We start from the raw sequence: 18,791 nt of genomic DNA, 5'->3' as shown, positions 1-18,791 counted from the left end.
AACAACCTGGAAGTGGATCTATCGTGCCTTCTATCAGTGGTTTGTGGTGATGTAACAGTGTGGAGGTATATTTTCTCTGGGCCTTTAGGACCAATTGTGCATCACTGGTGCCATATACCCTACCTTAATATTACCTATCATGTCCATGGTGTACCTGTCCTCTCATGTCACAAAGGACAGAGCAAACTGGTTTCTTAAACATGAACTTGAACAAGTTCACTTTACTCAAATTTCCTCAACAGTCATCACAACTCAATGCATGAGAGCACCTTTGGTAGATGGGGAGCTTCTCATCATGGATGTGTAACCAACAAATCTGATATAATAATATGGACCAAAATCTGAGGGGAATGTTTCCAGCACCTTGCTGAATCTATGCCACCAAGAACTGGGGCAGTTCTCGGTGTGGGGGGTAGGGTATTATATACTCAATAAAGTGGCCATGCTTTAGAAACCGCATGATGACTAATGAAAAGTGTGGGCACGTGGTGTCTCTTAGAAAGTGCTTCATTTTGTGCCAAGAGGAGGGAAAAAAATATCGACTTCAAGCAGTTTTAAATGCAAGTGTTTCCAAATTTGTGTGTTCAAGACAATTCTTAACAACTGAATTATAATCTTACTGCAAATTTATCACAGTTAATCTTTACTTACTATATTACTTATTTTTTATAATCTGATAACGTAATCCTAATTACATGTAATTAGTTACTATCTAACCCTGCTTACTGAAACCATTATGGCAATAGCCTGTGCGCTATTTGGGGGGTTTGGGGAGAGATGATAAAGCAGTAGGAAGTATTTCCAAGCGTGTATTGTTGAGTTAATGGGTGGTCTGTGCTTCATCAGACATATACCCTTTTTTCGGATGGTTTGATTATAGAAAACTTACGAACTTCTACATAATGCTGCAGTAATAACAGTGACTGGGTAATTTGACGCAGCAAACAGTCAAAAACGCCTTTTTAGTGGGCGTGTTTTTATCCAGCTAACGGGACTGGGTGAGCAGCAGCTTTCGGGGACTTCTCCGAGATCTGTGCTCAATCAATACTACCGATCCAATCCAGCGATCGCGATCACATTTTAATTGTAGTCCGTATAAAATGCAACACTCGCGAACGGCGAATTAGCGGCGGTGCTCGTAAAGCTGACGCGCAGCAGCGGTGCGTTTGTTCAGGCAGTGGCTCGCACGAGTCATGAAACCGCAGATTAAGTGTTAGGGAAGTTCGATCGTCGTTTTAAAGACAGCAAATATCATTCAGCGAACAGCCTTGCGGTATTTTAGTGGTTTTAGAAGATAACCATAATGCAGAGCGACAAGCCGGAGCCGAGCGAATCCAAGGGCGCCGAGTGTCCGAGCACAGGCGACCGCGAGAAGAAAGCCATGAGTAACGTGGATGCAGAAACTGACAAACCCAAGGGGATAAGTGCAGTGGCGGTACTCTGGACCTTTGGGAAATGCCTGGGTGCCTTGCTGCCCGTCTACCTTGCCGGATACTATCGGGTCAGCACCAGTCTGCTGGTGTTCGGCATGATGATCTACACGGGATGGAAACATGCCCGAGAAGGCAAGGAGACGCGCCTGAAGTCAGCCATACAGCTGCTCGACAACGAGCAAGAGTACACATCCACGAGAGTGTCCAAAATCAAGCGAGACCTTCCTGCATGGGTAAGACATGAATGTACCTGATGGTCTGAGAGCATATTAAACTTTCTGCTGCTGCACTGTCTCCCCCTTAGCCCACTTTGGCCTAGAGTAACCTTACATTACACAAATCAAGCAAAGCCTGGCACTGGACCATGCAATCACAATACCACTACAGAGGCTACTGTAGGGTGTAATGAGTATTTTTGAGTGATTTATCCCCAACCAGTAATTATTATTTGCTGCAATGGAACTATGGCATGCACCACAGCCTAGTATAGCCTTGAAAAACTTTGCTGCACCGTTGCTCTTTAGCTCCTCAAAGGAGTATGCAGTTTTGTAGAACTCTTTGTCCCTCTTCCTTTCATACAAAGACACTTCCTAAATTCATTGCACACGTGTTTAATTTTAAAACGAAACATGTCTAAAAGCACACAAGGGGATTGTTGCTTCAAAAACAGCTCCAAAAACACTCAAACTGTCTAATTAAAACTGAATGGAGAATGTGTGAGGACATTAGACCTGCAGTCTATAGTACATCTTTGTAGTAATTGTAGACAGAACGCAAATTCAGAAACCCACATGTGCCTCTGTCATCTAGGAGTATCTGGCCACACCCAAGTGAGGTTCTGTGGGTTCCTGTTTCAGGAGTGATTAAAATGATTGCGTGCATAACCAGACAGAATGCATCTCCTCACTGAAGGGTTCAAAACAGATTTCTCAACATTGTCACGTGGCAGTGCTTTGTCTGAGAGAAATATGCATGGGGGGAAACACTTCAAGCACATATATTGCAAAAGTATCTTGACAAATGACTTACAATGCTTAATGTGTAATAGCCACATCATTTTTAAAGTGATCTTTTTATATAACATCTTCATCCATTTTTTTTGTATAGTTTTTGAAAAGCTTTTTCAGTCTGAACCCTCATGGAGAGAGCACTGTTGTGATAGCAACAAAGTTACCGGCCATCTGTGAATGAATCATTTCCCTTTCCTCTTGTTTGTTTATCAGTTTCTATATAAAATTTAAGCGTGTCCCTGCCCTCTGTTTCTATCCTTCAGGTAAACTTTCCGGATGTTGAGAAGGTTGAATGGCTGAATAAGGTAAAACATCAACAAGTTCCTCTTTTTCTTCATCATTTTATTGTACAACTGTCCATTTTCCCTCAAGCCCAGCAAACACACGCTGTTCAACAGCCCAGCTGTTGTGTTGATTGACACTTAGTGTGTGCTTGCTGATAAGTACTGTTGCTACCTTAGTGGAAAAAAGGCCACACCCCCACCATTGTGGCCACTCTGTCTGTACTGCAGAGGGGAGGCCCGGTGCCAGACAGCCCACTCAACATTTCCATTTCATTGCAGCCTACCAGACTCACAGGAAAGAGGAGGAGCCACATAGCTCTCCAAACTAAAAAGAAACCCTTCAGCCCCACCCCCATCTCCTTCTAGCTCTTCTAGCCTAGAGAAAGGCCTCTAATACAGACATAAAGAAATAAAAAGCATTCAAGATAGCAGGATCACAAGACGTAAGCATTAGAAAGCAGACAAAGCAGAGGTTTGAGACTGCTTACTGGAGGGGAGGTCAGCAGATTGCTTTACTGCTCAGGCTTCATGCGCCATAAGAGCAGGCAGCTGATGACTCATTCTCCACTTATGCCAGACTCTAACCAACTGTGGGGTTTTTGTTTTTTTGACAAAGTCAGAGGCACGCAAGCAAACTGTGCTCTGTTTTTAGATTCTTTCTCATTGACAATAGACTGAAGACTGCACAGGTTTACATAGCGGTATTAATATTGTGCAGAAAGAACCACATCTAAACCACAGATGTCATACAGCATGTTGTGACCCCAAACAAGAACACTAACAGCTGAGGAGGTTTGGTACACTGCAGCTGTCTCTGTCATTCTTTCTGGTATTTCAAACAGAAGGCGAAAGTTTACTTGAAGCAGTCGTCTCGGTTATGTTTATGAAAGATAAAAACATCGTATTAAAGCATGTGCTTGATATCCTGGCCAGGTCCTGCAGCAGGTGTGGCCCTTTGTCGGCCAGTACCTCGAGAAGCTGCTGCTAGAAACCATCGCTCCTTCTATCCGAGCCTCAAGCAGCCACCTCCAGACCCTCAGCTTTACCAAGGTGGACATGGGAGACAAGGTGATGACACTGAGAGTTTACACAATGCTATGGATTTGCAGCAAAGATCCACACAAGTGATGCATGATGGAGTTATACTGTTCAAACAAATGTCCTTTATGTTTGCTTTAGGCCATGAAGGTTGTAGGGATCAAGGCACACACAGAAAATGACAAGGGACAAGTCTTGCTGGATCTGTATATTAGGTGACTTTTTACTCTTTTGCTTTTTACTCTCTCTTTACTGGAATGTTTCCAGGGTGCTCATATTGGTGACATTTTTGTGCTTATATCTTCAGCTACGTTGGCAACGTGGAGATCAATGTTGAAGTGAAACGGTACTTCTGCAAAGCTGGAGTCAAAGGCATACAGGTTTGTCTTCTTATCCAAGCTTAAAACTACTATGTGGTGACATTATTAGACAACCATTTCATGTAAAGCTTTTAAATGCCAATCTAAAGACCCAGAATTCAGTAAAATACAAAGAAAATCTACTTTTCTTTATTTAGTGATAATTGGCCTTTCTGTTTCTCTTTTGCTTCAGCTACACGGGATGATGCGAGTGATCCTTGAGCCTCTGATTGGAGACGTGCCCATTGTGGGTGCAGTCTCTATGTTTTTCATCCGTCGGCCTGTAGGTCAATTTATATTTACAATTCACCTCCATTAGTCCTTCTCTTGTTGCACCTTCCAACCCCCATTCCTGTCAATAACACGTGTCCTATAGTCTTGTATGCTATTGGTTTGCTATCAGTCCTTAAAGATTGCTCTACACGGTTCCTTCTTATCTCTTCCCAGAAACTAGACATCAATTGGACTGGACTGACTAATTTGTTGGACATTCCTGGACTGAAGTGAGTCATGCTGAAAAAAATCTTGCTTTACACATTATTAATAACCATAGCCTTTAAAGGGAACCAAGTCTGCTTGTTTCCAACTAAATGTTTCCAACTTCATGTACGCTATTCAAGAAGCTTTGCATGATCATGATTCACAGTTAAAAATAATCCCTACTCATCCTATGCAGTGATTTTGTAAAGCCCCATAGTTTAGCTTTACCTCTCTTCCCTTCTGCAAATTCAAGGCAAATTTCTCCTAATTGAATGCCCTTCATAAACAGACAAGTGGGCGGGGCTTCTCTCTGCTTGCAAGAGATGAACATTTTAGTGACGTGAGCCTGATCAAGATCGTTTGGCTCAGAGGAATTACCTGTACATAGGCTGACTTCATTGTTTGAAACTTCTGTCATATTTAAGATGTGCATGCAACATTAACAGTATATTTATAAGAGAAACTAAAGAAAGTACAATATTTTCCCTTCAAAAATGTCGTTTCAATAATTTACTTTTATTGTACAATGAAAATTAAATGATTTTTAGTGCTGCCACTGAAATATTACTCTGTTCTATGTTTTAGTGTCATGTCAGACAGCATGATTATGGATGCTATCGCCTCCTTCTTGGTGCTGCCCAACCGCCTGGTTGTCCCGCTGGTTCCTGGCCTGCCTGTGGCCCAGCTACGCTCTCCTTTGCCCAGGGTAAGGCTGAATATTCATCTGCACATTCAGACTACAATTGTACTTCAAGCTTTAAAACACTAGTATATGAACCTCTTCTCCTCTCTCAGGGTGTTGTACGCATCCACCTACTGGAGGCACAGAAACTAGTAGCCAAGGACAACTATGTGAAAGGGGTCATGGCAGGCTTGTCTGACCCCTACGCCATATTAAGGGTGGGACCTCAGACCTTCACCTCCAAACACATTGACAACACAGATGCCCCCAAGTGGGGAGAGATGTATGAGGTGAGGAGAAAGGTTTTTTGTTTTCTTTGTAAACCATCGGCACGTAAATTGGAAAATGTTGTCTTTCACACATCATTTCACTTTGTTCTGTATTTGAGTGTTTCTCCTGATATATCAGTCACTGGCATTGTTCATTTTCATTCCATACAAGCCCCTTTGTCAGTCGTCATGTCCTTATTTGTGTTCCGTACATCAGGTTATTGTCCATGAAGTACCTGGTCAAGAGTTGGAGGTTGAGGTATATGACAAAGACCCAGACAAGGATGATTTCTTGGGCAGGTACATATGCATAATTCATGTCCTGGTTGAATCTCATGTTGTCACCTTTCATTTGTCACCTGCATGAACAGTGGGGAAAAGTACTTCGAATGTACAGAGTCTCCTTTCTGTTCTGTTGATCATTGCACTACTGCATTTTGTTTTTAATCCTTCTTGTCTTGCACTCCTCCTCCCTATAGGACCAAATTGGATTTGGGCATTGTGAAGAAATCCATAGTTGTCGATGATGTAAGTGAGCAGTTTTCTTTTTTATCTTTGCCACACTGAGGATGATTTTTTAATCATAAGACGGTGAAAGTATGTCTGAATGTGTCTTCCCAGTGGTTCACTCTGAAGGACACAGATTCTGGACGGGTTCACTTCAGGCTAGAGTGGTTGAGTTTGCTGCCAAGCACTGATCAACTAGAGCAGGTCTGAGTGTCTAATTTTCACTGATGATCAGCTTTTCGTGTGTCATCGAGGAGACTTGTGTTTGTTGTCAAACAATTACACTAAAAGAAATGTTGTAAAATCATCATCTAGGTCCTGAAGAGGAACGAGAGCATCACCAACAAGAATGCTGATCTCCCTTCTTCAGCCATCTTGGTTATCTATTTGGATAAGGCTGAGGCGCTTCCTGTGAGTCAAATAAGTGTGCTTTCTGTGCCCACATTCGTGCACAGCTCAGAGCTGCTTCCTGTGTGTGGTTAAACTAACTGAGCTGAAACTGCTATTTGTTTCGCATTCCACAAGTTTGTTGCCTTGGCCTCAAACCCAGTTTAATCTGTTCCACTGTTGATGAATATGGGTAACTCTATCCAAAACTCTTACACACTTTTCAGACTCTTCTAATTTTGTCATATATTTAAGAAGAAAAACAAAAGTTAAAGAAACTTTGGAAGAAAACCCCCGGCTTATTGTTTTTTCTCTTTGCAAACTTAGACTTCCTGATTGTGCCAGGCAGCACGGTGCTTCATTTCAGTTATTTGTGCTGTTGCTATGGTAGCCATGCACATACTTTCATTGTGACCGACCTCATGTTCTTATAATAGTAGATAAATCTATTTGTTGTGCTGCTCTTGGTTACAGAATGTCAGTGTCTTACTCTGCATTCATATCTGTCCGCAACTGTGTACGTTTTAGATGAAGAAGGGAAATAAAGAGCCCAATCCTATGGTGCAGTTATCTGTGAAGGACGTCACTAGAGAGAGCAAGGTACATCTCCTGGGAAAGCCATTTAAAATTCTCTTGATATGTTTTGTTTATTTTTTTGTCATATGCACATTTTTCCGTCTTCTCTTTAGACTTGTTACACAACCATTAATCCAGAGTTTGAAGACGCTTTTACCTTCTTCATCCACGATCCTCGCAACCAGGACATAGACATTCAGGTAGTAGATGATGAGATTATGTACCATTTACTATGCAATAAAACTCATCTTTGATAATCTGACGGGTGATGGTGTTGAACTGTCTTTTCTTCATTAGGTGAAGGATGCTGACCGTGTGCAGACGCTGGGAAACCTGACCATCCCGTTGTCCCGTCTCTTATCAAATTCCAATCTTTCTCTGGACCAATGGTTCCAGTTGGAAAACTCTGGATCAGCCAGTCGCATCTACCTCAATGCGATTCTCAGGGTAAATGAGACCTATGATCCTGCACTGTTATAATGTCTAATAAACACACTAACAAAAAAGTGGAGTGTAGGAAGTGATTAATTCCAAATTCAATTAAGAATTTTTGTCTTTCTGCTTCTCCTTTTTCCCATTTCACCAAAGGTCCTGTGGTTAGACGAAGAGCGCATTCCATCTGATGTGTCCTCCAGCTTATCCCAACAGCTCCCACAGCAGACCTCTGCCCATCCTAGCTTTGCTACAGAGGTAATACAGGACAGTCCAGTTATTTTTTTCTTTTTACTTGATAGCTCTTAGGATCTTGCTAGTATTTTTTTTATTTTTTAAAAATTTAAAATGCACATTTTTATTTCAGGGACTGCTGAGAATTCACCTGTTGGCAGGTCAGAATCTTGTTCCGAAAGATAACCTGATGGGAGGCATGGTGAAAGGCAAGAGTGACCCCTATGTCAAGATCAGCATTGGGGGTGAAACATTCACAAGCGAAGTTATCAAAGGCAATCTTAACCCCACCTGGAACGAGATGTATGAGGTAAGAAATTGCTGTAAATTTTTAAAGAATAATCTGCGCTTTTGTGTGTAATTAAGTAAGGAATTTTATTTCAAGACAACTGGTTCACATCAAATAAAAACAAAAAACAAGAAAATAGAGAACCAGAGAACCATTTTAAAATAAAATCTAAATCCAAGTTTAAAAAGACAAGTCTTCAGCTGCTTTTTGGCTGAGTAGTTCATTTAGTTGCAGTGTAATTAGTTAAAAAGGGTCCTTTGAGATGTGTACTTGGTTTGCCCCTCAGGTTATTTTAACCCAGCTTCCAGGCCAGGACCTGCATTTGGAGGTCTTTGATAAAGACATCAACATGAAGGATGACTTCATGGGCAGGTAACTACATCTAAATCAAGCATCATAATGCTTATTACCATCTACATGATCTATTCTAATCTTGTATGTGTTGACATGCAGGCTGAAGATCAGTCTAAAGGATCTCATTGATGCTCAGTACACTGATCAGGTGGGCATGTGCTACAGTGTTAGCCTGTAGGAATGTGATTAGCCACCTACATAGAGTTTTAGTATTTCAGGTACAGACACATATGAAATTTTAGAAAAATGCAAATGATAGATCTGCTTGAACTTTTTCTCTAAAATTACTTAATTAAAGATAGTTCAGACATTAAAATGATTTCTCTTTATTTTTCAGTGGTACACGCTCAGTGATGTGAAGTCTGGTCGTGTACACCTGATATTGGAATGGGTTCCAACAGCCTCAGAGTCAGACAGATTGGACCAGGTCAGTAATATCGAAACAAGCCACGGATTAATGAACACCTTGTGCTGAGCTTGATTTATATTCTGCGGTTGCTTCCTGCATCTTTAGGTTCTTCAGTTCTATTCCCAACAGTCCTACAAGAACAAGGCAGTTCCCTCGGCAGGCCTGCTGTTTGTGTTTGTCGAGCAGGCAGATGGATTGTCAGTAAGTCTTTTAATACTGCTTTGTAGGACAGACTGTAGAACTAGGAGCTGACCTTTGGACTCCAAATAAATATTACTGACTGTTGTCTCTTCCTGCAGGTGAAGAAGAGTGGAAAAGATCCAAAAGTAGGAGCAGAGTTAACTCTTGGAGCAAAGTCTCGAAAAACTACAGTAAGACTTCAAGCCCTCATCCTGATACTTCTGCTTCTCTTTCAGTACTAAGATTGGCAAAGAACTCTATGGATTGACTCTTTTGTCTCGTCTTAAGGTGTGTGATCGTACAACATCACCTCAGTGGAATGAAGCATTCTGCTTCCTGGTTCGTGACCCCAGAGAGGCTATTCTTCTTGTTAAGGTAAGATGACTTCGGTGTATTATAAAACTTATCCTCATGTAAACAGATCTCTCATATAGAAGTTGTTAATACCAAATATTGTGTTTTTCCAGCTCTCCCACAGCTGGACCTTACCCATGGGCTCTGTGGTTATTCCTATTCGAGAGCTGCTCTCTGAACCAGAGCTGATCCTGGACCAGTGGTTCCATCTGGATGGAGCCTCACCTGAGAGCCAGATTCTTTTGAGAACTGAACTCAAGGTATGTCAGTCTTTGTCTCTCTCAGTTTTTCAGTTCAACTTTTTTTTGTTTGTTTGTTTTGTTTTTTTGTTATCTTCTAAATCAAGCATAGTTGTAGTTTAAGTGAGTCAGAGCATCAAGCTCAGCTTCAGTCCCAACATATCAGTTGATCTCAGTGCCAGTCCACAGTTTCTGAGGGCTCATATAGGGCACACTATATGAGCCGCTTTAGTTGCTGAACCCCTGCAAGCTGCTTTGCAACCCTCCTTTACTCCAGCTCCTAGTATCCTGCTTTGTGTGATATATTGGTGTCATAGCTGTTGTCACTGTTGCCTGCTCTGTATTCTTGCTATTATTCTTGCTGTTGCGCCCTCTGCCCAGAGGCTTTCCATGTTAGCATAGTGCAGCCAAAGGAGGTGGCAGAACAAAGCTATGCTTAATTTAAATCACTGCAGATACAAATAACAATCTTCAGTTTTAACTATGTTGGTTTAGACCGAAATATTTAACCCCTTAGCAGTCCTACAAATTTACAATTAGTCCCCTAAACCATCCAATGTACCGTGGGCGGTACGTCCGACTGCTAACAGGTTAACATATTTCATATGAATAAGTGAATATCATTAACTTTTGTTTTTGCGATAAGCCCCCTTCTCTGACTTTAATTCTCTCTTTTATTTCCTTTTTTGCTCATTTTTTTGTTCTTTTTCTAATTTGTTTTTGCAACGGGTGTAATGACTGTGTAATAAATAACATAGTTAATTTAGAACAATTTCCATTTAACTACAGATGCTGATTCCAAGCAAATGTCCTGTTACCGCTGATAAAACTAAGGTGACTGCGGTGTCAGATCCTTCTGCTGCTAAGCAGAAAGAGGAGACAGAAAAAACGCTCAAGTAAGATTATTTATTCAGTAAAGTCTATTTCTGTTTAGCCACCAGATTTCCCTCTTAAACTTGACTGATTTCTAATCGCTGTGTTTTTAGGTCGAGCTCAATAGACACTCCTCCCGTGGAGACTATTGTCTCTTCAGTGACTTCGCATGAAGATGCCGATGCCAAAAAAAAGGCAGCTGATTCGATTCCAGATGAGACGGAAGAAGAATCACCAAGTCCTGCCATAACACAGCCCCCTCATACTTCCCCAGACATCAGCTTTGCCAGTCAGGTAACATCACAACACATTGATCTACAGAAACAGATACGAGAAGCAGGGCACGACAAAATCCTGTTTGTTAAAAAGCCGCATGGATGAAAATATCCCTCCCTTTAGGGTCTGCTGAGGATCATCCTGCTGGAGGCCCAGAGTCTTGTTGCCAAAGATAAAGTGATGGGTATGGCAAAAGGCAAGAGTGACCCTTACGCTAAGATCAGTGTCGGTGAAGAAAGTTTTAAGAGCAACGTGATCAAGGAAAACCTCAACCCGGTCTGGAATGAGATGTATGAGGTGTGTATGAGGGGCTGCATAAAATCAGAAGGCCTGTTACCACCTAACATCTGTGACTTTGACTAAACTTGTTTGTGTTCTCTAAGGTGGTTTTGAGGCCTCAGTCAGGACAGGAAATGCAAGTGGAGCTGTATGATAAAGACATGGACAAAGATGACTTCCTGGGCAGGTAGGGGCTAATGTGGAGGTTTACACTTGTTCAGAACTGAGTCAGAGGAGTCAGATCACACTAAGATAACTACCTGAGCATAGCAGTTGGTAAACAAATGTGTATACTGGCAAACAAAAACAGTGTCAGTCGACCATGATATGATGTTTATCACAGTACACTAGTAAAAACAAACAAACACTGTTTCTAAATTCAGAATCGCTGAAACAGGAATTGTGCATAATGTGCATAATCTTCTTTGTTGACTAGATTCAAAATCAGCGTGGCAGACATAATCAGCTCCCAGTACTTAGACCAGGTGGGTATTTTAGATATTTTCTTAATAAATGTGTGTACGCCTTGTGCATTTATAAACTGTAATCCAATGTTTGAGCACCTCTGTTTCAGTGGTACACCTTGAATGATGTAAAGTCTGGGCGTGTCCGTCTGATCCTGGAGTGGGTTTCAACAGTGTCCCATAATAACACCCTAGACCAAGTCAGTGCATGTTTCTGTACACAAACAAAATGCTCCTTCTCTGATTCGCTGTGCACATCGGTGCTGAGTCACTAATGTATTTTTTATTTGATTCTCTGCTGCAGGTAATGCATTTGCTGTCTCTGCAGTCTTACCAGAACAAGGCCACTCCCTGTGCAGCACTCCTCTTTGTTTATGTGGACAGAGCGCACTCGTTGCCTGTGAGTCCCTTGTAATTTTGCACAGTGAAAATCATTATGATAGACAGTTTGATTATGAGTTCGTTTACGCACATAAAGTGAAAAATTGCCACTTTTAACACTTTATATTTTATAAGATAGTATTGGATGTCATAATTACGGAGAATAATGTCTGCTGGGATAAACTCTGATCACACTTGAATTGGAGAAGTTAAGAAAATAGATGAAAGGAATTCAAACTATTCATGTAATCTAATCTTTTTTATTTCTGTGTACAGTTCAAAAAAAGTGGAAAGGAGCCCAAGGCTGGAGCTGAGCTGGTGTTTGGTAACACAGTCTACAAAACTAAGGTATTAAAATAATAATATATGTGACATAATATACTAGAACTTCACACCTGATTTTTTTTAAAAGAGAAATAATTTATTACCAATCTTTATCCATTTTCTGCCTGAAGGTGTGCGATCGCACGAGTGCTCCTCAGTGGAACGAAGGATTCTACTTCAAAGTACACAATCCCAAAGAGGAGATGCTCATCATAAAGGTAAATGTACTGAATTTGTTACAGTACAATACACAGTACAGTACAATAGCCTTTAAAGTCTGCTGCTGCCCTCTTCATTTCAAGTGCTGACTGATATCACAAATGTGTCCTTTCGCTGTGTAGCTCTCCAGTGCGTGGGACCAGCCAATGGGATCTCTGGTAGTTCCTGTGAGACAGCTTCTCTCTGAACCACAGCTGGTCCTGGACCAGTGGATGCCTCTTGATGGAGCATTACCTGAAAGCGAGATCCTCCTGAGGGCTGAGCTCAAGGTATGAAGATATGTACACTCTACATTAGTGTTACTGTGACTGACATCAAGGAACCCCAACTGAAAATGTGTCATTAACAGATTCTTAACTCGAGGATGGATGAAGTTCCACGGCCAACTGTGACCACTGTAAAGAAAGAGGACACCAGCACCCACACAGAAAAGGCATCCGCACCAGCTGGCAAGGAGGAAAAAAGTTCAGAGATGCCAACGCACAAGTGAGTCATTTGCGTGTGAAATCTATAATCTCACGTTGAAGCTAATGCTGCTGTACCCGAGACTGTAGTCTTATTCAAAAACAGTTAAAACCAAAGTTAGAAGTGCTGCTAAGGAAAATAAGCAGTTCATACACCTTTAATTTAAACATAAATAAGCTTAATAAATGGAAGATATTAAGTGTGCTCCCTGTTGGTGAGTGAAGGTATAGGAAACGTGCTCCTTGATGTCATATACCACTTAAATATAAAGACACAGTTGCACTAGGACTGCACAGGACGCATCATTCAGATGGTATTATGTCTGACAAGCTTTATTCCAGACTTTCATGTTTTTAGAATAATGTTGCTCTTAGGTCTGTTGCAGTATCAAACCAGCCTAAAGAACCTGAAGCAAATCCTGCAACTGCTACAGAGATGGCTCCTCATGTTGAACCAGCACATGACCCATCCCCTGCTGCCGCAGTGAGTCACATCACACACAAGTCAGTTGTTACTCTGCCCCAGATGTCTGTTTTCGTCTTCATAACATTAATGTAATTTTGCTCAGCTGGTGGACAAGCCAGCAGATGCAGAAGAGCACCGCACACAGCCCCACACAGCAGACAGAGGAGACTTTGAACCACAGAAAAAGCAAACAGAAGGGTGAGCTCCACGTGACAGCAAACACAACTATATTGTTCCTTCAGTTTTTCATATTTTTGTCATGTTTGCCTCAAACAAACAATTTGAAAAAAAAAACATAATGAGAAAAAAAATCTTCTCCATTTTCTGTGTGTTTGGATATGAATGAATTTCCAGTTTGGGCAATCTTGCTCACGCCACAGTGGCAGGTCTTCCCACTGACACTAAAAAGCCAGAAGTGGTTCCTGAAATCCCCAAACCTGCTCAGGTTCTTCCACCACACACAACCCCGAGCCAGGGCTTTGCTCAAGAGGTGGGTGTAGTTCTGTGTTTGTTATCAGCATGGAAAGGAAAGCAGTATCATGTAATTTGCTTTTGAGTTCATATATACATATTCAGATCATTCTGGAGGTCTAATTCTAATGTTTTGAAATGTAGGGCTCCATTAAGCCCGTGTTTTTTCATTACCTCACATTAGACAATATCCTCCCAGCGATTCCATGTGTCCTCAGATATTCGGTGGGGATAATTAGATAAATGGATGCTGCTGGGATTCAACTTATCATTTGGGTTTCTAAACAGCCCCTCGTGTCTCTTTCTGCACAGCAGGATTTTCCTTCTTCCTCCTGTTATTTTACTCTAAGCGCTACTAGAATGGCCCCCTCTGCTGTTTTTGTTTATGTTGTTTGTACCTGTGTCGTGCCAGCTTCAAGGAAGAAGAAGGACATCTAGAGGCTTAAAACAAAATGAGCATGTTGCAAACGCAACTTATAATGTAGGATACTCTTAATGATGGATCCTTTGCTAATTTGAACAAGAAAAGCAGGTTTTCATTAAGTAGTTAAACAAATCTCTGATTGATGGTTATCTCTAAAGATTTATCTATGAAAGTGACAAAAGAATGTCAGATTAACAGCTAGTAAGCAAGAAATTCCTGTTTTCCAGTCTTCCGTGGGAAGGACAGAAATGATCTGGATCACACTGAAATGTATACACTGACTTAATAAATCCAACGAATGTCTGCTCTGTTCTGTGGTACTTTCTGTATAACACTTGCGGTCTTCATGCTGTAGGGGTTCCTGAGGATTCACCTGCTGGAGGCCCAGAATCTGGTTGCAAAGGATAACCTGATGGGGGGGATGGTGAAGGGCAAGAGCGATCCCTATGTCAAGATTAACGTAGGCGAGGTTGCATTCAAGAGCCATGTTATCAAGGAGAATCTAAACCCAACATGGAACGAAATGTATGAGGTAAGCTGTTTAAGGTTGTTGTTTATTATCTGAGCTTTGATTTGTCTGAAGTAGTTTTTTTGACAAATGTTTGCTTCTCTTACTTTTAAACAGGTCGTTGTGAAAGGGCACAGCATCCAGGAGATCAAGTTTGAAGCATTTGATAAGGATATAGATTCTGATGACTTTCTAGGAAGGTGTGTTTCCTACTCTAAAGAATCAGTGCTGTGTTTCACTGGTCTAGCTTGATTGCAGCTTCCACTTCGAGCCATGGAAAATGAAAGATAAAACATTTTTGTTTTATTTAAAACAAATTTCCACCTGTATAAAATTAATTGAGAATACCATTTACATTATTGTTATTAATCCAGTATTGACTGCTTTTTTCACAAAGCTTGTCTCTTAAAACTCCTGACATCTGGAAATCAGCCTGAAGTAAACATGGTCATATTATGTGAACTTAAACTCGTGTTGTTGTTAATCATTTGCCTGTATTTGTGTTCACAGATTCAGTATTAAGCTAAATGAGGTCATAAGATCACAGTACACAGATCAGGTTAGTCATGCAAACCTTGAGCCACACCCTGTGTGTTTTTAACTCAGTGTTGCCTGTTTTCCTCGTACAAAGAGTTTGTCATGCTTCTCTAACAAACGTTGTCTCTCTTACAGTGGTACACTCTGAAGGATGTGAAATCTGGACAGGTTCACTTGATACTGGAGTGGGTTCCTGCAGTGTCAAATGCAGCCAGACTGGAGCAGGTGGGCCCCCCAGACCGTGTTAATAAACTCACTCAGTTCAGCCTCGTTCTGTTCATTTAAACATGGAGTAATATGCCTCCGGTCTCCTAGAATGCTGTTGAGCAACATAGCACCACACAAGGTATATTCACTTTGCAAAATAATCACCTGACCTAACTGGCTGTGCTCCATGCCACAGGTGCTGCAGCTTCAGTCTCTCCAGGCTTTTAAGAACAAAGCTGTCCCTGCTGCAGCTCTGCTCTTTGTCCATATAGACAGAGCACATTCATTATCTGTAAGTCGCCCGCAGTTCATTGATACACTGTGCACAAGTTGACAGAAACGATCCCACGTGCTGTGTAACTTGAATGCCTCTCTTTTGCTTCATAGTTGAAGAAGAGTGGAAAAGAACCAAAAGCCGGAGCTGAGCTTGTTCTGGGTGAAACAGCCTACAAAACCAAAGTGAGGCTCTTTCTCTCATGATGCTCTGCAACTCAGTGTGATAATTGCTTTTTTTTCCTGCTATATTAATCGTATCATTTCATCACACTTCATCAGCTCTGTGACCGCAGTACCAGTCCTCAGTGGAATGAGTCTTTCTACTTTGTGGTCCATGATCCTAAGCATGATATGCTTGTGGTGAAAGTAAGATATTTATCTACATCTGTTTTTAACTTTTGCCATACTTCTTGCATTCATTTCTGTGTACAGATTTAATTTGCTTACATGTAAGAGTACTAATATTGGGGTGATTTTCATTCTCACTCTCTTTTGCATCGCAGTTGTCGAGTGGCTGGGACCAGCCAATGGGATCTCTGGTGATTCCTGTCAAGAATCTGCTTGCAGAGCCACAGCTGGTTCAGGATCAGTGGTTCCATCTGGATGGAGCATCACCTGAAAGTCAAATCCTGCTTAGGGCTGAACTCAAGGTGATAACATCTGACAGATAAAAGCAAATGAGTTGACTCGTTACTGCGCACTCTTACTGTTATTCTGGATGTGTTTTATAGATACTGGCATCCAAAATGACGGATTTGATTGGTGCAGGGACTTTGCCCTGTGCTGCTTCTGGGTGCAGTTCTGGAAACGGGCAGGTGAAGCTGTCGCTTTCATACGCCTCGCAAGAGAGAAAGCTCATTGTCATCGTTCACGCCTGCAGGTGTGTGAAACAAAACATTTAAATCGCATGAGTGCTGCATATGAATATTATGCATCTGAGGCTGTGTTAAAGGAAGGTGTTTGTAATATTATAACACAACCTCATCATAACTTCATCATAAACTTACCATTTTTCTGCGTGGGGTCAAAAACAGGTCATAAAAGAAATTCATGTTTATTTTCACCAACTTTATACTGACAGAAAGATCATTTTGAATTCATTTTGCACATCTTCTGATGTGGCTGTACGAAAACTGAATTCAGCACATGATGGAAACAACACCTGAGTCCATCAGAAATGCCTGTATGTTGTTGCATTGAAAAACATTCTGCTCTGCATTTCTGTTGGTCTCTAACACTTTAGGAAAAACCCACAAATAGGGAAATTATTAATGATAACTCAAAGAATATTTCATGCTATGTTGACTGCTCCATATATTGAAGAAGAAACTGTATTGCTCTAACATACTAAATGAAAAATAATATGTCTCCATCATATGATATGACAACCTTTTCGCACGAACTGTGAGACCGTTAATTTTATAGGCTAATGCTTTATGTTCATTTAACAGATGCTAGATTTTAATAGAGTTATCCAGGGTATGAGTGATCTAATGGTAGCAGATTTTCTGTTAGGTAGAAAATATATTCATAGACATTGTGGGCTTTACCAATAGACGCACAATGAAGCATCTTTAGGAAATGCACCCCCTGTCCAGTGGATACTTGGAGTGAGAGCTGCAACTTATACTTATATCTGAGTTTCTCATGTTTGCTTGTTGTACTTTTGCTTTTGAAGTTGACTGTTCATGAACTCAAAATAACTCCCGGGAAACATCAAAGTGCTCCCACCCCTGCTGGCATGTCTTAAAACATTTTTACAGTTAACTTTTGTTCATCTTTGCTATATTTCATTTTTATATTGTTTATTTTTTTATCCACACAGAGGTCTGTTGTCGCAACATAAAGATGGTGTGGACAGCTATGTCTCCCTCATGCTGCTGCCAGATAAAAGCAAGGCCACTAAGAAAAAAACAGGAGTGAAGAAGAGAGACCTCAACCCAGAATTTAATGAAAGGTTGCACTACCTTTTTTCTCCTTTGTAGGTTTTGTTATCCCTAAAGATCTGACCTAGTGTTTTAATAATCTTTTTGTACTTTCTTAAAGGTTTGAGTATGATCTGCCTAAGGACGAGATAAGATTCAGACGCCTCAGTGTATCAGTGAAAAATAACTCCTCTTCATTCAGAAGCCGAGACGTCATTGGACAGGTCAGACTGAAATCATATTTGTGGCTCTTCCTGCATCTGTTACATGGCTTTAAATATACTGCCAAACAGCACACTGAGATTCGGTTGGGTAAAATGTACTCCAATCTCCTCACTGTGCCTTAGCTGGTAGCGTAAATTGCATTGATTCCATAAATGTGTTTTATCTTTTCACTCTGAAATGCTGTGAATACAGGCAGAAACTGTGTTCATGCAGATGCTGACATGACATTCCCATTCTTTAGGTGCAGCTCGAGTTGGCTGAGGTGAACCTCGTGTCTGGTGTCACAGAATGGTGAGCAGAAGAGATCTGGTTTCATCCAGACTGTATTTACATTTATTCAAATGCTCAAGCTTGATGGTCATTATTTCTGACCATTTTTATTGACCATCAGGAACTCTTACTATCATTCAATGACTGTTCCACCTCATCTTCCAGGTTCACTCTCAAGGATGAAGCTGAATAGAAATCGCTGCTTGCTGATGCCGTAGTACAGCGATGAAAACGTCATCATTCAAATCCTGCTGCTGCTAATCACACCGATGCCTTCTCCTCTGTACTTCTGCACACAGTGCCAGCATGGCAGCCTTACCTGTATCCACCCAGCTCACTGTGTTATAGCATCTAGTATAGAAGTGCACAGCTCTCGTATTCACATACAACCACATACATACAAGTCACCAAAGATAAGTAGAAAGAAGCAGCTAAGTTAAAAAAGAAGGTGTAAGTAAGTTATGATTGAAAATTATATGAAGAAATTGAATTTAAAGACTGAACAGAGAAAGTGATGGATGAAGTGGCCTGAAGGTGTCATGTTACATTTTATTGCTTTGTTTGCTCCTTGTTGCTGTGAGAGTGTTTTAAATCTTGTTTGAAGTGCAGCAACATTATAGCTTTTAGTTGATTTTCATGTATCACTCATGAATTTTAATGCCATTTCAGTATTTTAATCTTGTTTT

At 41.0% G+C, this 18,791-nt stretch overlaps 1 protein-coding gene across 1 annotated transcript; it reads left to right on the top strand.

Moving 5' to 3' along the window:
* The first annotated feature begins 977 nt into the window (after positions 1-977).
* LOC102198069 (extended synaptotagmin-1-like) lies at positions 978-18,784 on the top strand. Its single transcript, XM_005739587.2, has 52 exons — positions 978-1,666; positions 2,707-2,748; positions 3,661-3,795; positions 3,907-3,980; positions 4,073-4,145; positions 4,318-4,407; positions 4,572-4,627; positions 5,190-5,310; positions 5,400-5,576; positions 5,773-5,855; positions 6,035-6,083; positions 6,177-6,266; positions 6,378-6,473; positions 6,978-7,049; positions 7,139-7,225; positions 7,323-7,472; positions 7,614-7,715; positions 7,825-8,001; positions 8,267-8,352; positions 8,434-8,482; positions 8,672-8,761; positions 8,849-8,944; positions 9,043-9,114; positions 9,212-9,298; positions 9,391-9,537; positions 10,306-10,412; positions 10,503-10,683; positions 10,789-10,962; positions 11,049-11,131; positions 11,381-11,429; positions 11,519-11,608; positions 11,713-11,808; positions 12,066-12,137; positions 12,245-12,331; positions 12,455-12,601; positions 12,682-12,818; positions 13,172-13,280; positions 13,366-13,460; positions 13,617-13,752; positions 14,513-14,689; positions 14,783-14,865; positions 15,176-15,224; positions 15,338-15,427; positions 15,606-15,701; positions 15,797-15,868; positions 15,965-16,051; positions 16,189-16,335; positions 16,417-16,565; positions 17,511-17,642; positions 17,732-17,834; positions 18,077-18,126; positions 18,271-18,784. Exons 1-52 carry the CDS (start codon positions 1,304-1,306, stop codon positions 18,296-18,298), a joined length of 5,490 nt encoding a protein of 1,829 aa, XP_005739644.1. The 5' UTR covers positions 978-1,303; the 3' UTR covers positions 18,299-18,784.
* Positions 18,785-18,791: the final 7 nt, after the last annotated feature.

This window comes from Pundamilia nyererei, unplaced genomic scaffold, assembly GCF_000239375.1.
Source record: "Pundamilia nyererei isolate P.nyererei 1_Seehausen unplaced genomic scaffold, PunNye1.0 scaffold00092, whole genome shotgun sequence".
Taxonomy (NCBI): Eukaryota; Metazoa; Chordata; class Actinopteri; order Cichliformes; family Cichlidae; genus Pundamilia; species Pundamilia nyererei.
The sequence above is the reverse complement of the archived record's forward strand: the minus strand, read 5'-3'. Positions and strand labels throughout refer to the sequence as shown.